Source organism: Scyliorhinus torazame, chromosome 11 (assembly GCF_047496885.1).
Source record: "Scyliorhinus torazame isolate Kashiwa2021f chromosome 11, sScyTor2.1, whole genome shotgun sequence".
Classification (NCBI taxonomy): Eukaryota; Metazoa; Chordata; class Chondrichthyes; order Carcharhiniformes; family Scyliorhinidae; genus Scyliorhinus; species Scyliorhinus torazame.
Window position 1 is genome coordinate 256,100,603 of NC_092717.1, and position 20,841 is coordinate 256,121,443.

General features: G+C 47.7%; 1 protein-coding gene across 1 annotated transcript in view; it reads right to left on the minus strand.

The window, feature by feature from the left end:
* Positions 1–600: 600 nt before the first annotated feature.
* sspo (SCO-spondin) overlaps positions 601–20,841 on the minus strand; it is a 1,206,999-nt gene continuing 1,186,758 nt past the window's right edge. The window contains 2 exon segments of the mRNA XM_072468611.1: positions 601–845; positions 17,240–17,390. Of these exon segments, the coding sequence (XP_072324712.1) occupies positions 823–845; positions 17,240–17,390 (174 nt within the window). The 3' untranslated portion in view covers positions 601–822.

Below are 20,841 nucleotides of genomic sequence, written 5' to 3' on the forward strand. Positions count from 1 at the left end.
TTCCTGCTTTTTCTCTGCCTTTTGGTCACCCATTCCCTTTCTCCCTCAGCAATCCTAATCTGTAGTGCGACCAATTCGTTAAACGTGCTATCCACGACCTCCTCAGCATCGGGGATGCTCCAAAGTGAGTCCATCCGCAGCTCCAGAGCCGTCATGCGGTCTAAAAGGAGCTGCAGCTGGACGCACTTCACTGTCACATGTTTAACAAGCAATTCCCTTAACAAGGCAATTACCACACGCACTGACTAATAGTACATTGACAGATGGCACACCAGGCCGACCACTCTCTGGGTGAAGAAATGTCTCTTAACCTCTGTCCTAAATGATCTACCCTGTATCCTCTGACTGCGCTCCCTGGTTCTGGACACACCCACCATCGGGAACATCCTCCCTGCATCTATACTGTCCAGTCCTGTTCTAATGGGACATGTTGACATGGGACAGTTGGATCCAATCTGGTGTATTCCCATGTTGAATCCTGACTCAAACTCCAGGTGTAAGAAAACCAGATTTAGACCCAATGTGCAGGTCCTTATAGTAAAGGATCGAGCATAATTCTCAGACACTGAGTGAACAGATTCTACTCGACACCAGACAGTCTTAGACAAAAGGAAAGACATCTCTTTATTCCAAAAACAGTCACACAGTCTTAATAACAATGATTTCACACAATACAAAACATGTTTTTAGGAGTAAATCCAGATTATATTTACAGTTTTTTAGGTTTGTTGTACAATACTTTCTGGTAGAAATATCAGCCATGTTGAAGAGAGAGTATGAACGTTCCCTCAATCATCGCAGGCACACAATTATGGTATTGCATCAACGTCCAGAATAATCTCCACCTGGAAAATGGACAATAAGGAATTTACCAAATAAATTAATCCACAAATGATTTTGAAGGCATTATATAATCCATTCCAGACATGTGTCTGCCTACCTTGCTAGTCTATAGCTCCCTGAAATCTTGACAACTACATGAATAGGGTGGGAATAGAGGGATACGGATCCCGGAAGTGTAACCGATTTTAGTTTAGACGGGCAGCATGGTCAGCACAGGCTTGGAGGACCAAAGGGCCTGTTCCTATGCTGTAGTTTTCTTTGTTCTTTGTATTTCTATCAAATCTCCTCTTAACCTTCTTCTCTCCAAGGAGAACATTCCCAACCTCTCCAATCTAACCTCATAACTAAAGTTTCTCATCCCTGGGGATGTCTGTGGGGAGTTTGCACATTCTCCCCGTGTCTGCGTGGGTTTAGCCCCCACACTCCAAAGATGTACAGGGTAGGTGGATTGGCCAGACTAAATTGCCCCTTAATTGAAAAAAATGAATTGGGTACTCTGAATTAAAAAAATAAATAAATAGAAATCTCTGGGAAGGAGCAGCTGGGTCATTCCCGGAGCTATCTAACGGCATTTAATTGCTATTTCGGCCCCGGTCAGTAATGCCCCCCCCCCCTCCCCCGAGGCCGCAGTCACACGGGATCAGGGGTGAGCTGGCAAGGTGGCTACAGAACTGGCTAGGTCACAGAAGGCAGAGAGTAGCAATGGAAGGATGCTTTTCTGATTGGAGGGCTGTGACTAGTGGTGTACCGCAGGGATCAGTGCTGGGACCTTTGCTGTTCATGGTATAAATAAATGATTTGGAGGAACGTGTAAGTGGTCTGATTAGTAAGTTTGCAGACGACACAAAGGTTGGTAGAATTGCGGATAGCGATGAGGACTGTCAGATGATACAGCAGGATTTAGATCGTTTGGAGGCTTGGGCAGAGAGATGGCAGATGGAGTTTAATCCGGACAAATGTGAGGTAATTCATTTTGGAGGCTTTAATGCAGGTAGGGAATAAACAGTGAATGGTAGAACCATCAAGAGTATTGACAGTCAGAGAGACCTTGGTGTACAGGTCCACAGGTCACTGAAAGGGGCAACACAGGTGGAGAAGTTGTCAAGAAGGCATACAGCATGCTTGCCTTCATCGGCCGGGGCATTGAGCATAAAAATTGGCAAGTCATGTTGCAGCTGTATCGAACCTTCCTTAGGCCACACTTGGAGTATAGTGTTCAATTTTGGTTGCCACGCTACCAGAAGGACATGGAGGCTTTGGAGAGGATGCAGAAGAGATTTACCAGGATGTTGCCTCGTATAGAGGGCATTAGCTATGAGCAGCGGTTGAATAAACTTGGTTTGTTCTCACTGGAACGGCGGAGGTTGAGGGGCGACATGAAAGAGGTCTACAAAATTATGAGGGGCATAGACAGAATGGATAGTCAGAGACTTTTTCCCAGGGTAGAGGGGTCAACTACTTAGGGGCATAGGTTTAAGGTGCGAGGGGCAAGGTTTAGAGGAGATGTACAAGGTAAGCTTTTTACACAGAGGGCAGTGGGTGCCTGGAACACGCTGCCGGAGGAGGTGGTGGAGGCAGGGACGATAGTGATGTTTAAGGGGCATCTTGACAAATACATGAACAGGATGGGAATAGAGGGATATGGACCCTGGAAGTGTAGAAGATTTTAGTTTAGACGGGCAGCATGGTTGGCGCAGGCTTGGAGGGCCGAAGGGCCTATCCTGTGCTGTACTTTTCTTTGTTCTTTCTAGTCTCATTTCCTGTATTGAGGAGCTCAGACGAATGGGTGAAAATAATAAGGATGAAGGTCAAACGATAAGAGTATTTTCTTCCAATGGTGGTTCTTTAGCAGGCTATCCTCACGGCACGTCGGCTGATCAAAGTCTCTGCTTTGCAGCCTGCAACGATCGTCTCTGTAGTTTAGAAATGTATTACTCTCATCTTTTCCTGGAGAGTCCCCAAATCAAATTTGTTTTCAGTCTGTGATTTATTTCTCGGCCTCTGCCTTTTCTGGAGAGAGTTGGTTAGGTCTGGGCTCTGCAGGCACAGTCTGTAACGGTTCTCCTGAACATAGGTTCACCCAGTCTCCAGTTCAGAAACACAGCCCTTCTGGCAGACATGGCGTTGGGAGAGGACAGCCGCCCTTTCTCAGAGTTTCCAGGAGTCAAACTGAAACCAAAAACTCAACCCGCGTAGCTCTGAAACATTCTAGTTGGCTCAGATCCAATCACCACCTGTTACCGGCACAGCGCACCCCTTTGGGCCAATTCATTGGCCACCAGTGAAATCAATCAAACCGAGTCATTACTGATGTCAGCCAATCTGTCATTGATCCCCTTCATCCTAAATGCCATATTTAACTGCTTCTTCAAAAAATAGCGGGGCTGGATTCTCTGCTGTCGGGATGCTCCTTTTTGCCGGCAGCCCGGGGGTTTTCCGACAATGTGGGGCTGCCCCACAATGGGAAACCCCATTGACCAGCTGGCGTAACGGAACATCCCCCCGGCGGGGTGAAACAGAAATCTGGCGCGGCGGGACACAGAATCCAGTCCACTATGTTTTGGTCTCAATTACTTCCTGTGGTAATGAATTCCACAGGCACACCACTCTCCAGGTGAATAAATTTATCCTAATCTCTGTCCTAAATGATCTACCCCGTATCCTCAGACTGTGACCGCTGGTCTGGACACACCCACCATCGGGAACATCCTTCCTGCTTCTACCCTGTCCAGTCCTGTTAGAATTTTATAGGTTTCTATGAGATCCACCCTCATTCTTCTGAACTCCAGCGAATACAATCTTAACCGATTCAATCTCTCCTCATACATCAGTCCTGCCAGCCCAGGAATCAGTGTGGTAAACCTTTGCTGCACTCCCTCCAGAGCAAAATCATTCTTCCTCAGATAAGGAAACCAAAACTGCGCACAATACTCCAGGTGTGGGCTCGGTGCATCCCCAACATCCACAGGGCAGGTGGAGACAGCCAGTTGTCTGCTACACTTATGCCGACACTATAGTTAAGAAAGCCCACCAACGACTCTACTTTCTCAGAAGACTAAGGAAATTTGGCATGTCAGCTACGACTCTCACCAACCTTTACAGATGCACCATAAAAGCATTCTTTCTGGTTGTATCACTGCTTGGTATGGAGCCTGCTCTGCCCAAGACCGCAGGAAACTACAAAAGGTTGTGAATGTAGCTCAGTCAATCACGCAAACCAGCCTCCCATCCATCGATTCCCGCTGCTTCTGAAAGGCAGCCAGCATAATTAAGGACCCCACGCACCCCGGACATACTCTCTTCCACCTTCTTCCGTCAGGAAAAATATTTAAAAGTTTGAGGTCACGTACCAACCGACTCAAGAACAGCTTCTTCCCTACTGCCATCAGACTTTTGAATGGACCTACCTCGTATTAATTTGGCCAGTTGGATAACAAACTGGCTAACCGATAGAAGTCAGAGAGTGGTGGTGGATGGCAAATATTCAGCCTGGATCCCAGTTACCAGTGGTGTACCGCAGGGATCAGTTCTGGGTCCTCTGCTGTTCTTGATTTTCATTAATGACTTGGATGAGGGAGTTGAAGGGTGGGTCAGTAAATTTGCAGACGATACGAAGATTGGTGGAGTGTGGATAGTAAGGAGGGCTGTTGTCGGCTGCAAAGAGACATAGATAGGATGCAGAGCTGGGCTGAGAAGTGGCAGATGGAGTTTAACCCTGAAAAGTGTGAGGTTGTCCATTTTGGAAGGACACATATGAATGCGGAATACAGGGTTAACGGTAGAGGTCTTGGCAATGTGGAGGAGCAGATAGATCTTGGGGTCTATGTTCATACATCTTTGAAAGTTGCCACTCAAGTGGATAGCGCTGTGAAGAAGGCCTATGGTGTGCTCGCGTTCATTAACAGAGGGATTGAATTTAAGAGCCGTGAGGTGATGATGCAGCTGTACAAAACTTTGGTAAGGCCACATTTGGAGTACTGTGTACAGTTCTGGTCGCCTCATTTTAGGAAGGATGTGGAAGCTTTGGAAAAGGTGCAAAGAAGATTTACCAGGATGTTGCCTGGAATGGAGAGTAGGTCTTACGAGGAAAGGTTGAGGGTGCTAGGCCTTTTCTCATTAGAACGGAGAAGGATGAGGGGCGACTTGATAGAGTTTTATAAGATGATCAGGGGAATAGATAGAGTAGACAGTCAGAGACTTTTTCCCCGGGTGGAACAAACCATTACAAGGGGACATAAATTTAAGGTGAAAGGTGGAAGATATAGGAGCAATATCAGAGGTAGGTTCTTTACCCAGAGAGTAGTGGGGCATGGAATGTACTGCCTGTGGAAGTAGTTGAGTCGGAAACATTAGGGACCTTCAAGCAGCTATTGGATAGGTACATGGATTACCGAAAAATGATATAGTGTAGATTTATTTGTTCTTAAGGGCAGCACGGTAGCATTGTGGATAGCACAATGCTTCACAGCTCCAGGGTCCCAGTTTCGATTCCAGCTTGGGTCACTGTCTGTGCGGAGTCTGCACGTCCTCCCTGTGTCTGCGTGGGTTTCCTCCGGGTGCTCCGGTTTCCTCCCACAGTCCAAAGATGTGCAGGTTAGGTGAATTGGCCAATGATAAATTGCCCTTAATGTCCAAAATTGCCCTTGGTGTTGGGTGGAGGTGTTGAGTTTGGGTAGGGTGCTCTTTCCAAGAGCTGGTGCAGACTCAAAGGGCCGAATGGCCTCCTTCTGCACTGTAAATTCAATGATAATCTATGATTAATCTAGGACAAAGGTTCAGCACAACATCGTGGGCCGAAGGGCCTGTTCTGTGCTGTATTTTCTATGTTCTATGTACATGTGACAATAATAAATCAACCAAAAATCAAACACTCTGTTGTCGTGATGACCTTAGCAGGTGTCTGGTGACTGGCCCAGCATAATTTTAGGGTCCGACTGCGTGGGAATGCCATCCACCTCAGCCTGTGGACCTGGAGCTGAAGCGGTCACAGGAACAGAGGATTCAGTCGGGGGGGAAACCCACGCAGACACGGGGAGAACGTGCCGACTCCGCACAGACAGTGCCCCAAGCCGGGAATCGAACAGAGGACCTTAGCGCTATGAAGCAACAGTGCTGCCCACTGTGCTACCGTGCCGTCCTAATTCACGGAGTTAGACAATAAACTAGAGAGCAGGACCTCTCGGGTTGTAATCTCTGGATTACTCCCAGTGCCGCGTGCTAGTGAGTACAGGAATAGGAAATAGCACAGATGAATGTGTGGCTTAAGAGTTGGTGCGGGAGCGAGGGTTTTAGATTCCTGGATCACTGGGGCTGTTTCTGGGGAAGGTGGGACCTGTACAAGTGGGGCGGTCTACATCTGAACCAGAGCGAGTCTAACATCCTTGCTGGCGGGTTTGCTAGTGCTGTTGGGAGGACTTTAAACTAATTTAGCGTTGGGGGGTGGGGGTGGGGGGGGGGCGCACACTGTATGACAGAAAAGCAATCAGGTCAGAGGGAATGCACAAGGGAGTAAGACAAGTCTGAATGGTCTCCACTTTAATGCCAGGAGTATTATGGGTAAAACAGATGAGTTAAGGGTGAGGCTTGACATTTGGAAATATGTCGGCACGGTAGCACAGTGGTTAGCACTGATGCTTTACAGCTCCAAGGTCCCATGTTCGATTGCCAGCTTGGATCACTGTCTGTGCGGAGTCTGCACGTTCTCCCCGTGTCTGCGTGGGTTTCCGGGTGCTCCGGTTTCCTCCCACAAGTCCCGAAAGACGTGCTGTTAGGTGAATTTGACATTCTGAATTCTCCCTCAGTGTACCCGAACAGGCGCCGGAATGTGGCGACTGGGGGATTTTCACAGTAACTTCATTGCAGTGTTAATGTAAGCCTACTTGTGACAATAATAAATATTATTATTATTAGATACCAGGGGCATTGACAATAATTTTCAAATCCTTTCTTGCCACAGGTGAGGTACATTTAACATAAGAAGTATTTGGGCCCCGTATCTAAGGAAGGATGTGCTGGCCTTGGAAAGGGTCCAGAGGAGGTTCACAAGAATGATCCCTAGAATGATGAGCTTGTCGTATGAAATTTAAGTAGTGTGAGTCACCCTGGTCAGCTGAAGTCTGTATAAAAGACAGACAGAAAGCGCACTCAGTAAGATTTGCGCAGGTCAAAGAGACACACCCGGAGTGAGACACATCCAGAGTGGGAATTTGGAACTTGATAATTTGGTGCAGTGAGGTCATTCGGTGCAGAGTGGGAGAAGGTGCTTTTTCCCGACTGTTTTGTTCTCTCTTTTTCTTCTGGTCTGTAACTTTTAATCAGCAGGGAGAGAACCAGAGAGCATCTGAGACCCTCGGAAGGTAAGTAAGTGATTTTTACTCATTTTTACTTTTATGAACTTTTCAAATTGTGTGTGTGTTTGTAGGGGGGGGGGGCTGAAGTGACATCACAGAAAAGCTGTGACCTGATTGGCTGGTTGGGATTCTACACTAAATTAAAAAAATTAAGCATTGGTAAACTAATTAAACATAATTATTTAATTATAATGTACATAGAACATAGAACATAGAAAATACAGCACAGAACAGGCCCTTCGGCCCACGATGTTGTGCCGAACCTTTGTCCTAGATTAATCATAGATTATCATTGAATCTACAGTGCAGAAGGAGGCCATTCGGCCCCCTGAGTCTGCACCAGCTCTTGGAAAGAGCACCCTACCCAAACTCAACACCTCCATCTAACACCAAGGGCAATTTGGACATTAAGGGCAATTTATCATTGGCCAATTCACCTAACCCGCACATCTTTGGACTGTGGGAGGAAACCGGAACACCCGGAGGAAACCCACGCAGACACGGGGAGGACGTGCAGACTCCGCACAGACAATGACCCAAGCCGGAATCGAACCTGGGACCATGGATCTGTGAAGCAATTGTGCTATCCACAATGCTACCGTGCTGCCCTTAAGAACAAATAAATCTACACTATATCATTTTCCCGTAATCCATGTACCTATCCAACAGCTGCTTGAAGGTCACTAATGTTTCCGACTCAACTACTTCCACAGGCAGTGCATTCCATGCCCCCACTACTCTCTGGGTAAAGAACCTACCTCTGATATCCCTCCTATATCTTCCACCTTTCACCTTAAATTTATGTCCCCTTGTAATGGTGTGTTCCACCTGGGGAAAAAGTCTCTGACTGTCTACTCTATCTATTCCCCTGATCATCTTATAAACCTCTATCACGTCGCCCCTCATCCTTCTCCGCTCTAATGAGAAAAGGCCTAGCACCCTCAACCTTTCCTCGTAAGACCTACTCTCCATTCCAGGCAACATCCTGGTAAATCTTCTTTGCACCTTTTCCAGAGCTTCCACATCCTTCCTAAAATGAGGCGACCAGAACTGTACACAGTACTCCAAATGTGGCCTTACCAAAGTTTTGTACAGCTGCATCATCACCTCACGGCTCTTAAATTCAATCCCTCTGTTAATGAACGCGAGCACACCATAGGCCTTCTTCACAGCTCTATCCACTTGAGTGGCAACTTTCAAAGATGTATGAACATAGACCCCAAGGTCTCTCTGCTCCTCCACAATGCCAAGAACTCTACCGTTAACCCTGTATTCCGCATTCATATTTGTCCTTCCAAAATGGACAACCTCACACTTTTCAGGGTTAAACTCCATCTGCCACTTCTCAGCCCAGCTCTGCATCCTATCTATGTCTCTTTGCAGCCGACAATAGCCCTCCTTACTATCCACAACTCCACCAATCTTCGTATCATCTGCAAATTTACTGACCCACCCTTCAACTCCCTCATCCAAGTCATTAATGAAATACAGAAACAGCAGAGGACCCAGAACTGATCCCTGCGGTACACCACTGGTAACTGGGATCCAGGCTGAATATTTGCCATCCACCACCACTCTCTGACTTCTATCGGTTAGCCAGTTCGTTATCCAACTGGCCAAATTTCCCACTATCCCATGCCTCCTTACTTTGTGCAGAAGCCTACCATGGGGAACTTTATCAAATGCCTTACTAAAATCCATGTACACTACATCCACTGCTTTACCTTCATCCACATGCTTGGTCACCTCCTCAAAGAATTCAATAAGATTTGTAAGGCAAGACCTACCCCTCACAAATCCGTGCTGACTATCCCTAATCAAGCAGTGTCTTTCCAGATGCTCAGAAATCCTATCCTTCAGTACCCTTTCCATTACTTTGCCTACCACCGAAGTAAGACTAACTGGCCTGTAATTCCCAGGGTTATCCCTAGTTCCTTTTTTGAACAGGGGCACGACATTCGCCACTCTCCAATCCCCTGGTACCACCCCTGTTGACAGTGAGGACGAAAAGATAATTGCCAACGGCTCTGCAATTTCATCTCTTGCTTCCCATAGAATCCTTGGATATATCCCGTCAGGCCCGGGGGACTTGTCTATCCTCAAGTTTTTCAAACTGCCCAACACATCTTCCTTCCTAACAAGTATTTCCTCGAGCTTACCAATCTGTTTCACACTGTCCTCTCCAACAATATTGCCCCTCTCATTTGTAAATACAGAAGAAAAGTACTCATTCAAGACCTCGCCTATCTCTTCAGACTCAATACACAATCTCCCGCTACTGTCCTTGATCGGACCTACCCTCGCTCTAGTCATTCTCATATTTCTCACATATGTGTAAAAGGCCTTGGGGTTTTCCTTTATCCTACCCGCCAAAGATTGTTCATGCCCTCTCTTAGCTCTCCTAATCCCTTTCTTCAGTTCCCTCCTGGCTATCTTGTATCCCTCCAATGCCCTGTCTGAACCTTGTTTCCTCAGCCTTACATAAGTCACCTTTTTCCTCTTAACAAGACATTCAACCTCTCTCGTCAACCATGGTTCCCTCACTCGACCATCTCTTCCCTGCCTGACAGGGACATACATATCAAGGACACGTAGCACCTGTTCCTTGAACAAGTTCCACATTTCACTTGTGTCCGTCCCTGCCAGCCTATGTTCCCAACTTATGCACTTCAATTCTTGTCTGACAACATCGTATTTACCCTTCCCCCAATTGTAAACCTTGCCCTGTTGCACGTACCTATCCCTCTCCATTACTAAAGTGAAAGTCACAGAATTGTGGTCACTATCTCCAAAATGCTCCCCCACTAACAAATCTATTACTTGCCCTGGTTCATTACCCAGTACTAAATCCAATATTGCCCCTCCTCTGGTTGGACAATCTACATACTGTGTTAGAAAAGCTTCCTGGACACACTGCACAAACACCACCCCATCCAAACTATTTGATCTAAAGAGTTTCCACTCAATATTTGGGAAGTTAAAGTCGCCCATGACTACTACCCTATGACTTCTGCACCTTTCCAAAATCTGTTTCCCAATCTGTTCCTCCACATCTCTGCTACTATTGGGGGGCCTATAGGAAACTCCTAACAAGGTGACTGCTCCTTTCCTATTTCTGACTTCAACCCATACTACCTCAATAGGGTGATACTCCTCGAACTGCCTTTCTGCAGCTGTTATACTATCTCGAATTAATAATGCCACCCCCCCACCTCTTTTACCACCCTCCCTAATCTTATTGAAACATCTATAACCAGGGACCTCCAACAACCATTTCTGCCCCTCTTCTATCCAAGTTTCCGTGATGGCCACCACATCGTAGTCCCAAGTACCGATCCATGCCTTAAGTTCACCCACCTTATTCCTGATGCTTCTTGCGTTGAAGTATACACACTTCAACCCATCTCCGTGCCTGCAAATACTCTCCTTTGTCAGTGTTCCCTTCCCCACTGCCTCATTACATGCTGTGGCGTCCTGAATATCGGCTACTTTAGTTGCTGGACTACAAATCCGGTTCCCATTCCCCTGCCAAATTAGTTTAAACCCTCCCGAAGAGTACTAGCAAACCTCCCTCCCAGGATATTGGTGCCCCTCTGGTTCAGATGCAACCCGTCCTGCTTGTACAGGTCCCACCTTCCCCAGAATGCGCTCCAATTATCCAAATACCTGAAGCCCTCCCTCCTACACCATTCCTGCAGCCACGTGTTCAACTGCACTCTCTCCCTATTCCTAGCCTCGCTATCACGTGGCACCGGCAACAAACCAGAGATGACAACTCTGTAAGTCCTGACTTTCAACTTCCAGCCTAACTCCCTAAACTTGTTTACTACCTCCACACCCCTTTTCCTACCTATGTCGTTGGTACCAATGTGCACCACAACTTCTGGCTGCTCCCCCTCCCCCTTAAGGATCCTGAAGACACGATCCGAGACATCCCTGGCCCTGGCACCCGGGAGGCAACATACCTTCCGGGAGTCTCGCTCGCGACCACAGAATCTCCTATCTATTCCCCTAACCATTGAATCTCCTACAACTATTGCTTTTCTATTCTCCCCCCTTCCCTTCTGAGCCCCAGAGCCAGACTCAGTGCCAGAGACCTGGCCGCTAGGGCCTTCCCCCGGTAGGTCATCCCCCCCAACAGCATCCAAAACGGTATACTTGTTTTGAAGGGGAACGGCCACGAGGGATCCCTGCACTGTCTGCCTGTTTGTTTTTTTCCCCCTGACTGTAACCCAGCTATTCTTGTCCTGTACCTTGGGTGTGGTTACCTCCCTGTAACTCTTCTCAATCACCCCCTCTGCCTCCCGGATGATCCGAAGTTCATCCAGCTTCAGCTCCAGTTCCCTAACACGGTCTTTGAGGAGCTGAAGTTGGGTGCACTTCCCACAGGTATAGTCAGTGGGGACACCGGTGGTATCCCTCACCACCCACATCCTACAGGAGGAGCATGTAACTGGCCTAGCCTCCATCCCCTCTTACCTTACAGAATAATGTAGAGGGGTATCTAAGCCAGAGATCGGAGAGTACTGTATTTAGCTTTCACATTTATCGTAGAAATCTAGTGCTAGGAAACATATAGTTAACAGTAACTTTTTAAAAAAAAATTTAAATGTAATTTACTAATTAATTGACGCAATGTCATTCGAGGGGTGCAATGCTCCGACTGTGAGATGTGGCAGGTCCGGGAGGCTTCCAGCGTCCCGGATGTCTTCATCTGCAGAAAGTGCACCCAACTGGAGCTCCTCACAGACCGCATGGTTCGGTTGGAGCGGCAGTTGGATGCACTTAGGAGCATGCAGGTGGCGGAAAGCGTCATAGATAGCAGTTATATAAATGTGGTCACACCCAAGGTGCAGAGAGAGAAATGGGTGACCACCAGAAAGGGCAGGCAGTCAGTACAGGAATCCCCTGTGGTTGTCCCCTCTCGTACAGGTATACTCCTTTGGATATTGTCGGGGGGGATAGCCTATCAGGGGAAAACAGCAGCAGCCAGAGCAGTGGTACCACGGCTGGCTCTGATGTTCAGAAGGGAGGGTCAAAACGCAGAACAGCAAAGTCAGAGGGGACTCTATAGTCAGGGACACAGATAGGCGCTTCTGTGGACGTGAAAGAGACTCCAGGATGGTATGTTGCCTCCCTGGTGCCATGGTCCAGGATGTCTCCGAACGGGTAGAGGGCATCCTGATGGGGGAGGGCAAACAGGCAGAGGTCGGTGTACATATTGATACTAACGACATAGGAAGGAAGGGGCATGAGGTCCTGCAGCAGGAGTTCAGGGATCTAGGCAGAAAGTTAAAAGACAGGACCTCTAGGGTTGTAATCTCGGGATTACTCCCTGTGCCACGTGCCAGTGAGGCTAGAAATAGGAAGAAAGAGCAGCTAAACACGTGGCTAAACAGCTGGTGTAGGAGGGAGGGTTTACGTTATCTGGACCACTGGGAGCTCTTCCGGGGCAGGTGTGACGTATATAAGGATGGGTTGCATCTAAACTGGAGAGGCATAAATATCCTGGCCGCGAGGTTTGCTAGTGTCACACGGGAGGGTTTAAACTAGTATGGCAGGGGGATGGGTACCAGAGCAATAGGTCAGAGGGTGAGAGCATTGAGGGAGAACTAGGGAATAGGGCGACTATGGCTCTGAGGCAGAGCAGACAGGGTGAAGTTGCTGAACACAGCGGGTCTGGTGGCCTGAAGTGCATATGTTTTAATGCAAGAAGTATTACGGGTAAGGCAGATGAACTTAGAGCTTGGATTCGTACTTGGAACTATGATGTTGTTGCCATTACAGAGACCTGGTTGAGGGAAGGGCAGGATTGGCAGCTAAACGTTCCAGGATTTAGATGTTTCAGGTGGGATAGAGGGGGATGTAAAAGGGGTGGCGGATTTGTGCTACTGGTTAGGGAGAATATCACAGCTGTACTACGGGAGGACACATCAGAGGGCAGTGAGGCTATGTGGGTAGAGATCAGGAATAAGAAGGGTGCAGTCACAATGTTGGGGGTTTACTACAGGCCTCTCAATAGCCAGCGGGAGATAGAGGAGCAGATAGGTAGACAGATTTTGGAAAAGAGTAAGAACAACAGGGTTGTTGTGATGGGAGACTTTAACTTCCGAAATATTGACTGGGACTCACTTAGCGCCAGGGGCTTAGACGGGGCAGAGTTTGTAAGGAGCATCCAGGAGGGCTTCTTAAAACAATATGTAGACAGTCCAACTATGGAAGGGGCTGTACTGGACCTGGTATTGGGGAATGAGCTCGGCCAGGTGGTAGAGGTTTCAGTAGGGGAGCATTTCGGGAACAGTGACCACAATTCAGTAAGTTTTAATGTGCTAGTTGACAAGGATAAGAGTGGTCCTAGGGTGAATATGCTAAATTGGGGAAGGCTAATTATAACAATATTAGGCGGGAACTGAAGAACCTAGATTGGGGACGGATGTTTGAGGGTAAATCAACATCTGACATGTGGGAGGCTTTCAAGTGTCAGTTGAAAGGAATACAGGACCGGCATGTTCCTGTGAGGAAGAAGGATAAATACGGCAATTTTCGGGAACCTTCGATAACGAGAGATATTGTAGGCCTCGTCAAAAAGAAAAAGGAGGCATTTGTCAGGGCTAAAAGGCTGGGAACAGACGAGGCCTGCGTGGAATATAAGGAAAGTAGGAAGGAACTTAAGGAAAGAGACAGGAGGGCTAGAAGGGGCCACGAAAAGTCATTGGCAAATAGGGTTAAGGAAAATCCCAATGCGTTTTACACGTACATAAAAAGCAAGAGGGTAGCCAGGGAATGGGTTGGCCCACTGAAGGATAGGCAAGGGAATCTATATGTGGAGCCATAGGAAATGGGCAAGGTACGAAATGAATACTTTGCATCAGTATTCACCAAAGAGAAGGAATTGGTGGATGTTGAGTCTGGAGAAGGGTGTGTAGATAGCCTAGGTCACATTGAGATCCAAAAAGACGAGGTGTTGGGCGTCTTGAAAAATATTAAGGTAGATAAGTCCCCAGGGCCTGATGGGATCTACCCCAGAATACTGAAGGAGTCTATAAAGGAAATTGTTGAGGCCTTGACAGAAATCTTTGGATCCTCACTGTCTTCAGGTGATGTCCCGGAGGACTGGAGAATAGCCAATGTTGTTCCTCTGTTTAAGAAGGGTAGCAAGGATAATCCCGGGAACTACAGGCTGGTGAGCCTTACTTCAGTGGTAGGGAAATTACTGGAGAGAATTCTTCGAGACAGGATCTACTCCCATTTGGAAGCAAATGGACGTATTAGTGAGAGGCAGCATGGTTTTGTGAAGGGGAGGTCGTGTCTCACTAACTTGATAAAGTTTTTCGAAGAGGTCACAAAGATGATTGATGCAGGTAGGGCAGTGGATGTTGTCTATATGGACTCCAGTAAGGCCTTTGGCAAGGTCCCTCATAGTAGACTAGTACAAAAGGTGAAGTCACACGGGATCAAGGATGAGCTGGCAAGGTGGATACAGAACTGGCTAGGTCACAGAAGGCAGAGAGTTGCACTGGAAGGATGCTTTTCTCATTGGAGGGCTGTGACTCGTGGTGTTCCGCAGGGTTCAGTGCTGGGACCTTTGCTGTTTGTAGTATATATAAATGATTTGGAGGAAAATGTAACTGGTCTGATTAGTAAGTTTGCAGACGACACAAAGGTTGGTGGAATTGCGGATAGTGATGAGGACTGTCAGAGAATACAGCAGGATTTAAATTGTTTGGAGACTTGGGCGGAGAGATGGCAGATGGAGTTTAATCCGAACAAATGTGAGGTAATGCATTTTGGAAGGTCTAATGCAGGTAGGGAATATACAGTGAATGGTAGAACCCTCAAGAGTATTGAAAGTCAGAGAGATCTAGGTGTACAGGTCCACAGGTCACTGAAAGGGGCAACACAGGTGGAGAAGGTAGTCAAGAAGGCATACGGCATGCTTGCCTTCATTGGCCGGGGCATTGAGTATAAGAATTGGCAAGTCATGTTGCAGCTGTATAGAACCTTAGTTAGGCCACACTTGGAGTATAGTGTTCAATTCTGGTCACCACACTACCAGAAGGATGTGGAGACTTTAGAGAGGGTGCAGAAGAGATTTACCAGAATGTTGCCTGGTATGGAGGGCATTAGCTATGAGGAGCGGTTGAGTAAACTCGGTTTGTTCTCACTAGAACGACGGAGGTTGAGGGGCAACCTGATCGAGGTCTACAAAATTATGAGGGGCATAGACAGAGTGGATAGTCAGAGGCTTTCCCCCAGGGTAGAGTGGTCAATTACTAGGGGGCATAGGTTTAAGGTGCGAGGGGCAAGGTTTAGAGTAAATGTACACAGAGTGTAGTGGGTGCCTGGAACTCGCTGCCGGAATAGGTGGTGGAAGCAGGGACGATAGTGACATTTAAGGGGCATCTGACAAATACATGAATAGGATGGGAATAGAGGGATACGGACCCAGGAAGTGTAGAAGATTGTAGTTTAGTCGGGCAGCATGGTCGGCACGGGCTTGGAGGGCCAAAGGGCCTGTTCCTGTGCTGTACTTTTATAGATCATAGATCATAGAATTTACAGTGCAGAAGGACGCCATTCGGCCTATCGAGTCTGCACCGGCTCTTGCAAAGAGCACCCTACCCAAGATCAACACCTCCACCCTATCCCCATAACCCAGTAACCCCACCCAACACTAAGGTCAATTTTGGACACTAAGGGCAATTTATCATGGCCAATCCACCTAACCTGCACATCTTTGGACTGTGGGAGGAAACCGGAGCACCCGGAGGAAACCCACGCACACACGGGGAGGATGTGCAGACTCCGCACAGACAGTGACCCATGTTGGAATCGAACCTGGGACCCTGGAGCTGTGAAGCAATTGTGCTATCCACAATGCTACCGTGCTGCCCCTTTGTTTTTCTTTGTTCTTTTTTCTTTGGACGGTTGAGGACTCTGTGTCTGTACTCGTTGGAGTTTAGAAGGATGAGAGGGGATCTCATTGAATCTTACAGGATACTGCGAGGCCTGGATAGAGTGGACGTGGAGAGGATGTTTCTACTTGCAGGAAAAACTAGAACCAGAGGACACAATCTCAGACAAAAGGCACGGTCCTTTGAAACAGAGATGAGGAAGAATTTCTTCAGCCAGAGGGTGGTGAATCTGTGGAACGCTTTGCCGCAGAAGGCTGTGGAGGACAAATCACTGAGTGTCTTTAAGGCAGAGCTAGACAGGTTCTTAATTAAAAAGGGGATCAGGGGTTTTGGGGAGAAGACAGGAGAATGGGGATGAGTAAAATATCAGCCATGATTGAATGCCGGAGCAGACTCGATGGGCCAAATAGCCTAATTCTGCTCCTATGTCTTATGGTTTTACATATTCACTTGCACTGCCAATTCCGTCCAGGTCTATGGGCCAAGTGTGGCGCAGTGTGAAGGATTGAATAGCCTCCTTCTGTGGTTGCGAAGAGGATGCAGAAAAACAGAGCAGTGAATTGTGCACCTTCTCAGCTTACTGTCTCCCTCGGCAGGAAATGCAGGTCGTGGGGGGCCGGAGTCACACCAGGCAATGCTTAATTCATCGTTAACCACCACGGTGCAAACCGTGTGTAACTTCAATAAGGAATTAGATATATCTCTTGGATCTAAAGGGATCAAGGGATATGGGGAATAGGCGGGCTCAGGGTATTGAACTTGATGATCAGCCAGGATCGTAATGAATGACGGAGCAGGCTCGAAGGGCCGAATGGCCTCCTGCTGCATCTATTTTCTCTGTTTCCATGTTTCTATCATCTCATGAGATGGAATGCTGCCAAGAAAATAAGTGGTACATATTCAGCAGTGTGATAGCTTCCATACTGTTCCCCAATCCTCCTTCCCTATTTCTTCTGAGTAGCTTGTAGTTAGGACTAGGAGGCGTCTTCCAAGCCGATTGACGGAGCCAGGTCTCTGATATTACACAAGATGATGTTGCCAGCTGCTGACTTGTGTATGTACCTCAAAAACATATTTATCTCCACCAACAACAGGTTCTGGGTGTTTCCCCTCAATGCATCACCCACTTACCCTGGCAACTGCTGCACTCACAGCTGTGAATAACTGGCAGCACGACAGGATCGACCTCTCCATTGTCACATTCCAAATTCATGAACTGCACCGGGCTTTTAGGATCAAGACGGTAACTGCAGCATTCGCAAACACTCTGCAGGTAAGGTTCCTGTAACACAAACACGGCAGGTAAGGTTCCTGTAACACAAACACGGCAGGTAAGGTTCCTGTAACACGTGCTAGTCAGAGTAGAAATGACAGGATATATAGGATGAATACGTGGCTGAAGAGATGGTGTCAGGGGGAGGGTTTCAGATTCCTGGGGCATTGGGACCGGTTCTGGGGGACGTGGGACCTGTACAAACTGGAACGGTTACACCTGGGCAGGACTGGAACCGATGTCCAAGGGGGGCTATTTGCTAGAGCGGTGGGGGAGTGTTCAAACGAATGTGGCAGGGGCATGGGAACCGATGCAGGAAGTCGGAAGGTAGTAAAACAGGGACAGCAACAAAAGGCAGTAAGGGCGAAAGTGTAAGGCAGAGAAGCCATAGTCAAAAATCAACAGGGCAACAGTGTACATTCTTCCTACGGAGCGGGCAGTGAGGGGAGCGATTTTTGGAGGGGAGAGCTGGAAGGTAAGCTGTGTTTTTGATTTTTAACTTGCTTTTTCAGAGCTTTTTTTTTCTCAGAGCAGCAGGAAACAGGAAGTTGGCCGTGGGGAGACCTGGGAAGGTTTGTATTACCCAATAAATTTGAACGGTGAGGAAACCCGACACACTACACGTGTAGTCTCTCCCACCCTCCCCCCTCCTCTAACTTAAAAAAGAAAGACTCAGTGTTGTGAGCAGGTAAGCTATTTACTTTTTTTCCCTTTCTTACTGGGAGACTAAGTAGAGGTGATGGCGGCGATGGCGGCTAGGGCAGTGGAATGTTCCTCCTGCAGAATGTTCGAGGTAAGGGAGACCACCGGTGTCCTTGCTGACTTCACCTGCGGGAAGTGCAGCCATCTCCAGCTCCTCACATACCACGTTTGGGAACTGGAGCTGGAGCTGGATGAACTGAGGATCATTCGGGAAGCTGAGAGGGTGATAGATAGAAGCTCCAGGGCCATAGTTAGACCTGAGAACAATGGTAGCTGCTTAACAGTTAGAGGTGGGAAGACGAGGAAGCAGTCAGTGCAGGGATCCCCTGTGGTGGTTCCTCTCAACAATAAGTATACCGCTTTGGATACTTTTGGGGGGGATTAACTAGCAGGGGTTGGCTGCAGTGACCGGGTCTCTGGCACGAGGTCCGGCTCTGGGGCTCAGAAGGGAAGGGGGGAGATTAGGAGAGCACTAGTTATAGAGGACTCAATAGTTAGAGGTACAGACAGGCGGTTCTGTAGGCACGGGCGAGACTCTCGGATGGTTTGTTGCCTCCTGGATGCCAGGGTCCCTGACGCCTCGGATCGTGTTTTCAGGATCCTTTAGGGGGAGGGGGAGCAGCCAGAAGTCGTGGTGCACATTGGTGCCAACGACATTGGTAGGAAAAGGGGTGCGGATGTAGTAAAGGAGTTTAGGGAGTTAGGCTGAAAGTTAAAAGCCAGGACAGACAGAGTTGTAATCTCTGGTTTGTTGCCGGTGCCACGTGATAGCGAGGCTAGGAATAGGGAGAGAGTGCAGTTGAACACGTGGCTGCAGGAATGGTGTAGGAGGGAGGGCTTCAGGTCTTTGGATTATTGGAGCGCATTCTGGGGAAGGTGGGACCTGTACAAGCAGGACGGGTTGCATCTGAACCAGAGGGGCACCAATATCCTGGGAGGGAGGTTTTCTAGTACTCTTCGGGAGGGTTTAAACTAATTTGGCAGGGGAATGGGAACCGGATTTGTAGTCCAGCAACGAAGATAGCCGATGTTCAGGCCGTCAAAGCGTGTAGTGAGGCAGTGGGGAAAGTAACACTGACAAAGGAGAGTACTTGCAGGCACGGAGATGGGTTGAAATGTGTATACTTCAACGCAAGAAGCATCAGGAATAAGGTGGGTAAACTTAAGGCATGGATCGGTACTTGGGACTACGATGTGGTGGCCATAACGGAAACTTGGACAGAAGAGGGGCAGAAATGGTTGTTGGAGGTTCCTGGTTATAGATGTTTCAATAAGATTAGGGAGGGTGGTAAAAGCGGTGGGGGGGGGGGGGGGTGGCATTTTAATTAGAGATAGTATAACAGCTGCAGAAAGGCAGTTCGAGGAGTATCACCCTACTGAGGTAGTATGGGTTGAAGTCAGAAATAGCAAAGGAGCAGTCACCTTGTTGGGAGTTTTCAATAGGCCCCCCAATAGTAGCCGAGATGTGGAGGAACAGATTGGGAAACAGATTTTGGAAAGGTGCAGAAGTCACAGTCTAGTAGTCATGGGTGACTTCAACTTCCCAAATATTGAGTGGAAACTCTTCAGATCAAATAGTTTGGATGGGGTGGTGTTTGTGCAGTGTGTCCAGGAAGCTTTTCTAACACAGTATGTAGATTGTCCGACCAGAGGGGAGGCCATATTGGATTTGGTACTTGGTAATGAACCAGGGCAAGTGATAGATTTGTTAGTCGGGGAGCATTTTGGAGATAGTGACCACAATTCTGTGACTTTCACTTTAGTAATGGAGAGGGATAGGTACGTGCAACAGGGCAAGGTTTACAATTGGTGGAAGGGTAAATACGATGCTGTCAGACAAGAACTGAAGTGCATAAGTTGGGAACATAGGCTGTCAGGGAAGGACGCAATTGAAATGTGGAACTTGTTCAAGGAACAGATGCTACGTGTCCTTGACATGTATGTCCCTGTTAGGCAGGGAAGAGATGGTCGAGTGAGGGAACCATGGTTGACAAGAGAGGTTGAATGCCTTGTTAAGAGGAAGAAGGAGACTTATGTTAGGCTGAGGAAACAAGGTTCAGACAGGGCGCTGGAGGGATACAAGATAGCAAGGAGGGAACTGAAGAAAGGGATTAGGAGAGCTAAGAGAGGGCATGAAAAATCTTTGGCGGGTAGGATCAAGGAAAACCCCAAGGCCTTTTACACATATGTGAGAAATATGAGAATGACTAGAGCGAGGGTATGTCTGATCAAGGACAGTAGCGGGAGATTGTGTATTGAGTCTGAAGAGATAGGAGAGGTCTTGAATGAGTACTTATCTTCAGTATTTAAGAATGAGAGGGGCCATATTGTTGGAGAGGGCAATGTGAAACAGACTGGTGAGCTCGAGGAGATACTTGTTAGGAAGGAAGATGTGTTGGACATTTTGAAAAACATTTTGAAAAACTTGAGGATAGACAAGTCCCCCGGCCTGATGGGATATATCCAAGGGTTCTATGGGAAGCAAGAGATGAAATTGCAGAGCCGTTCGCAATTATCTTTTCGTCCTCACTGTCAACAGGGGTGGTACCAGGGGTTTGGAGAGTGGCGAATGTCGTGCCCCTTGTTATTGAAAATATGGAAAGATGTGTCATTTGAAACATGGAAGTCTGGTAATATCTGGTCTCAGAGAAACATGAGAGGATACAGGGAAAGATCCCACAAAGGGTTAACAGCAGCTGCAAAGAGCAGGATTGTAAAATGCAGATATCCTTGGTCAAGCAGGCTTAGCAAACACACA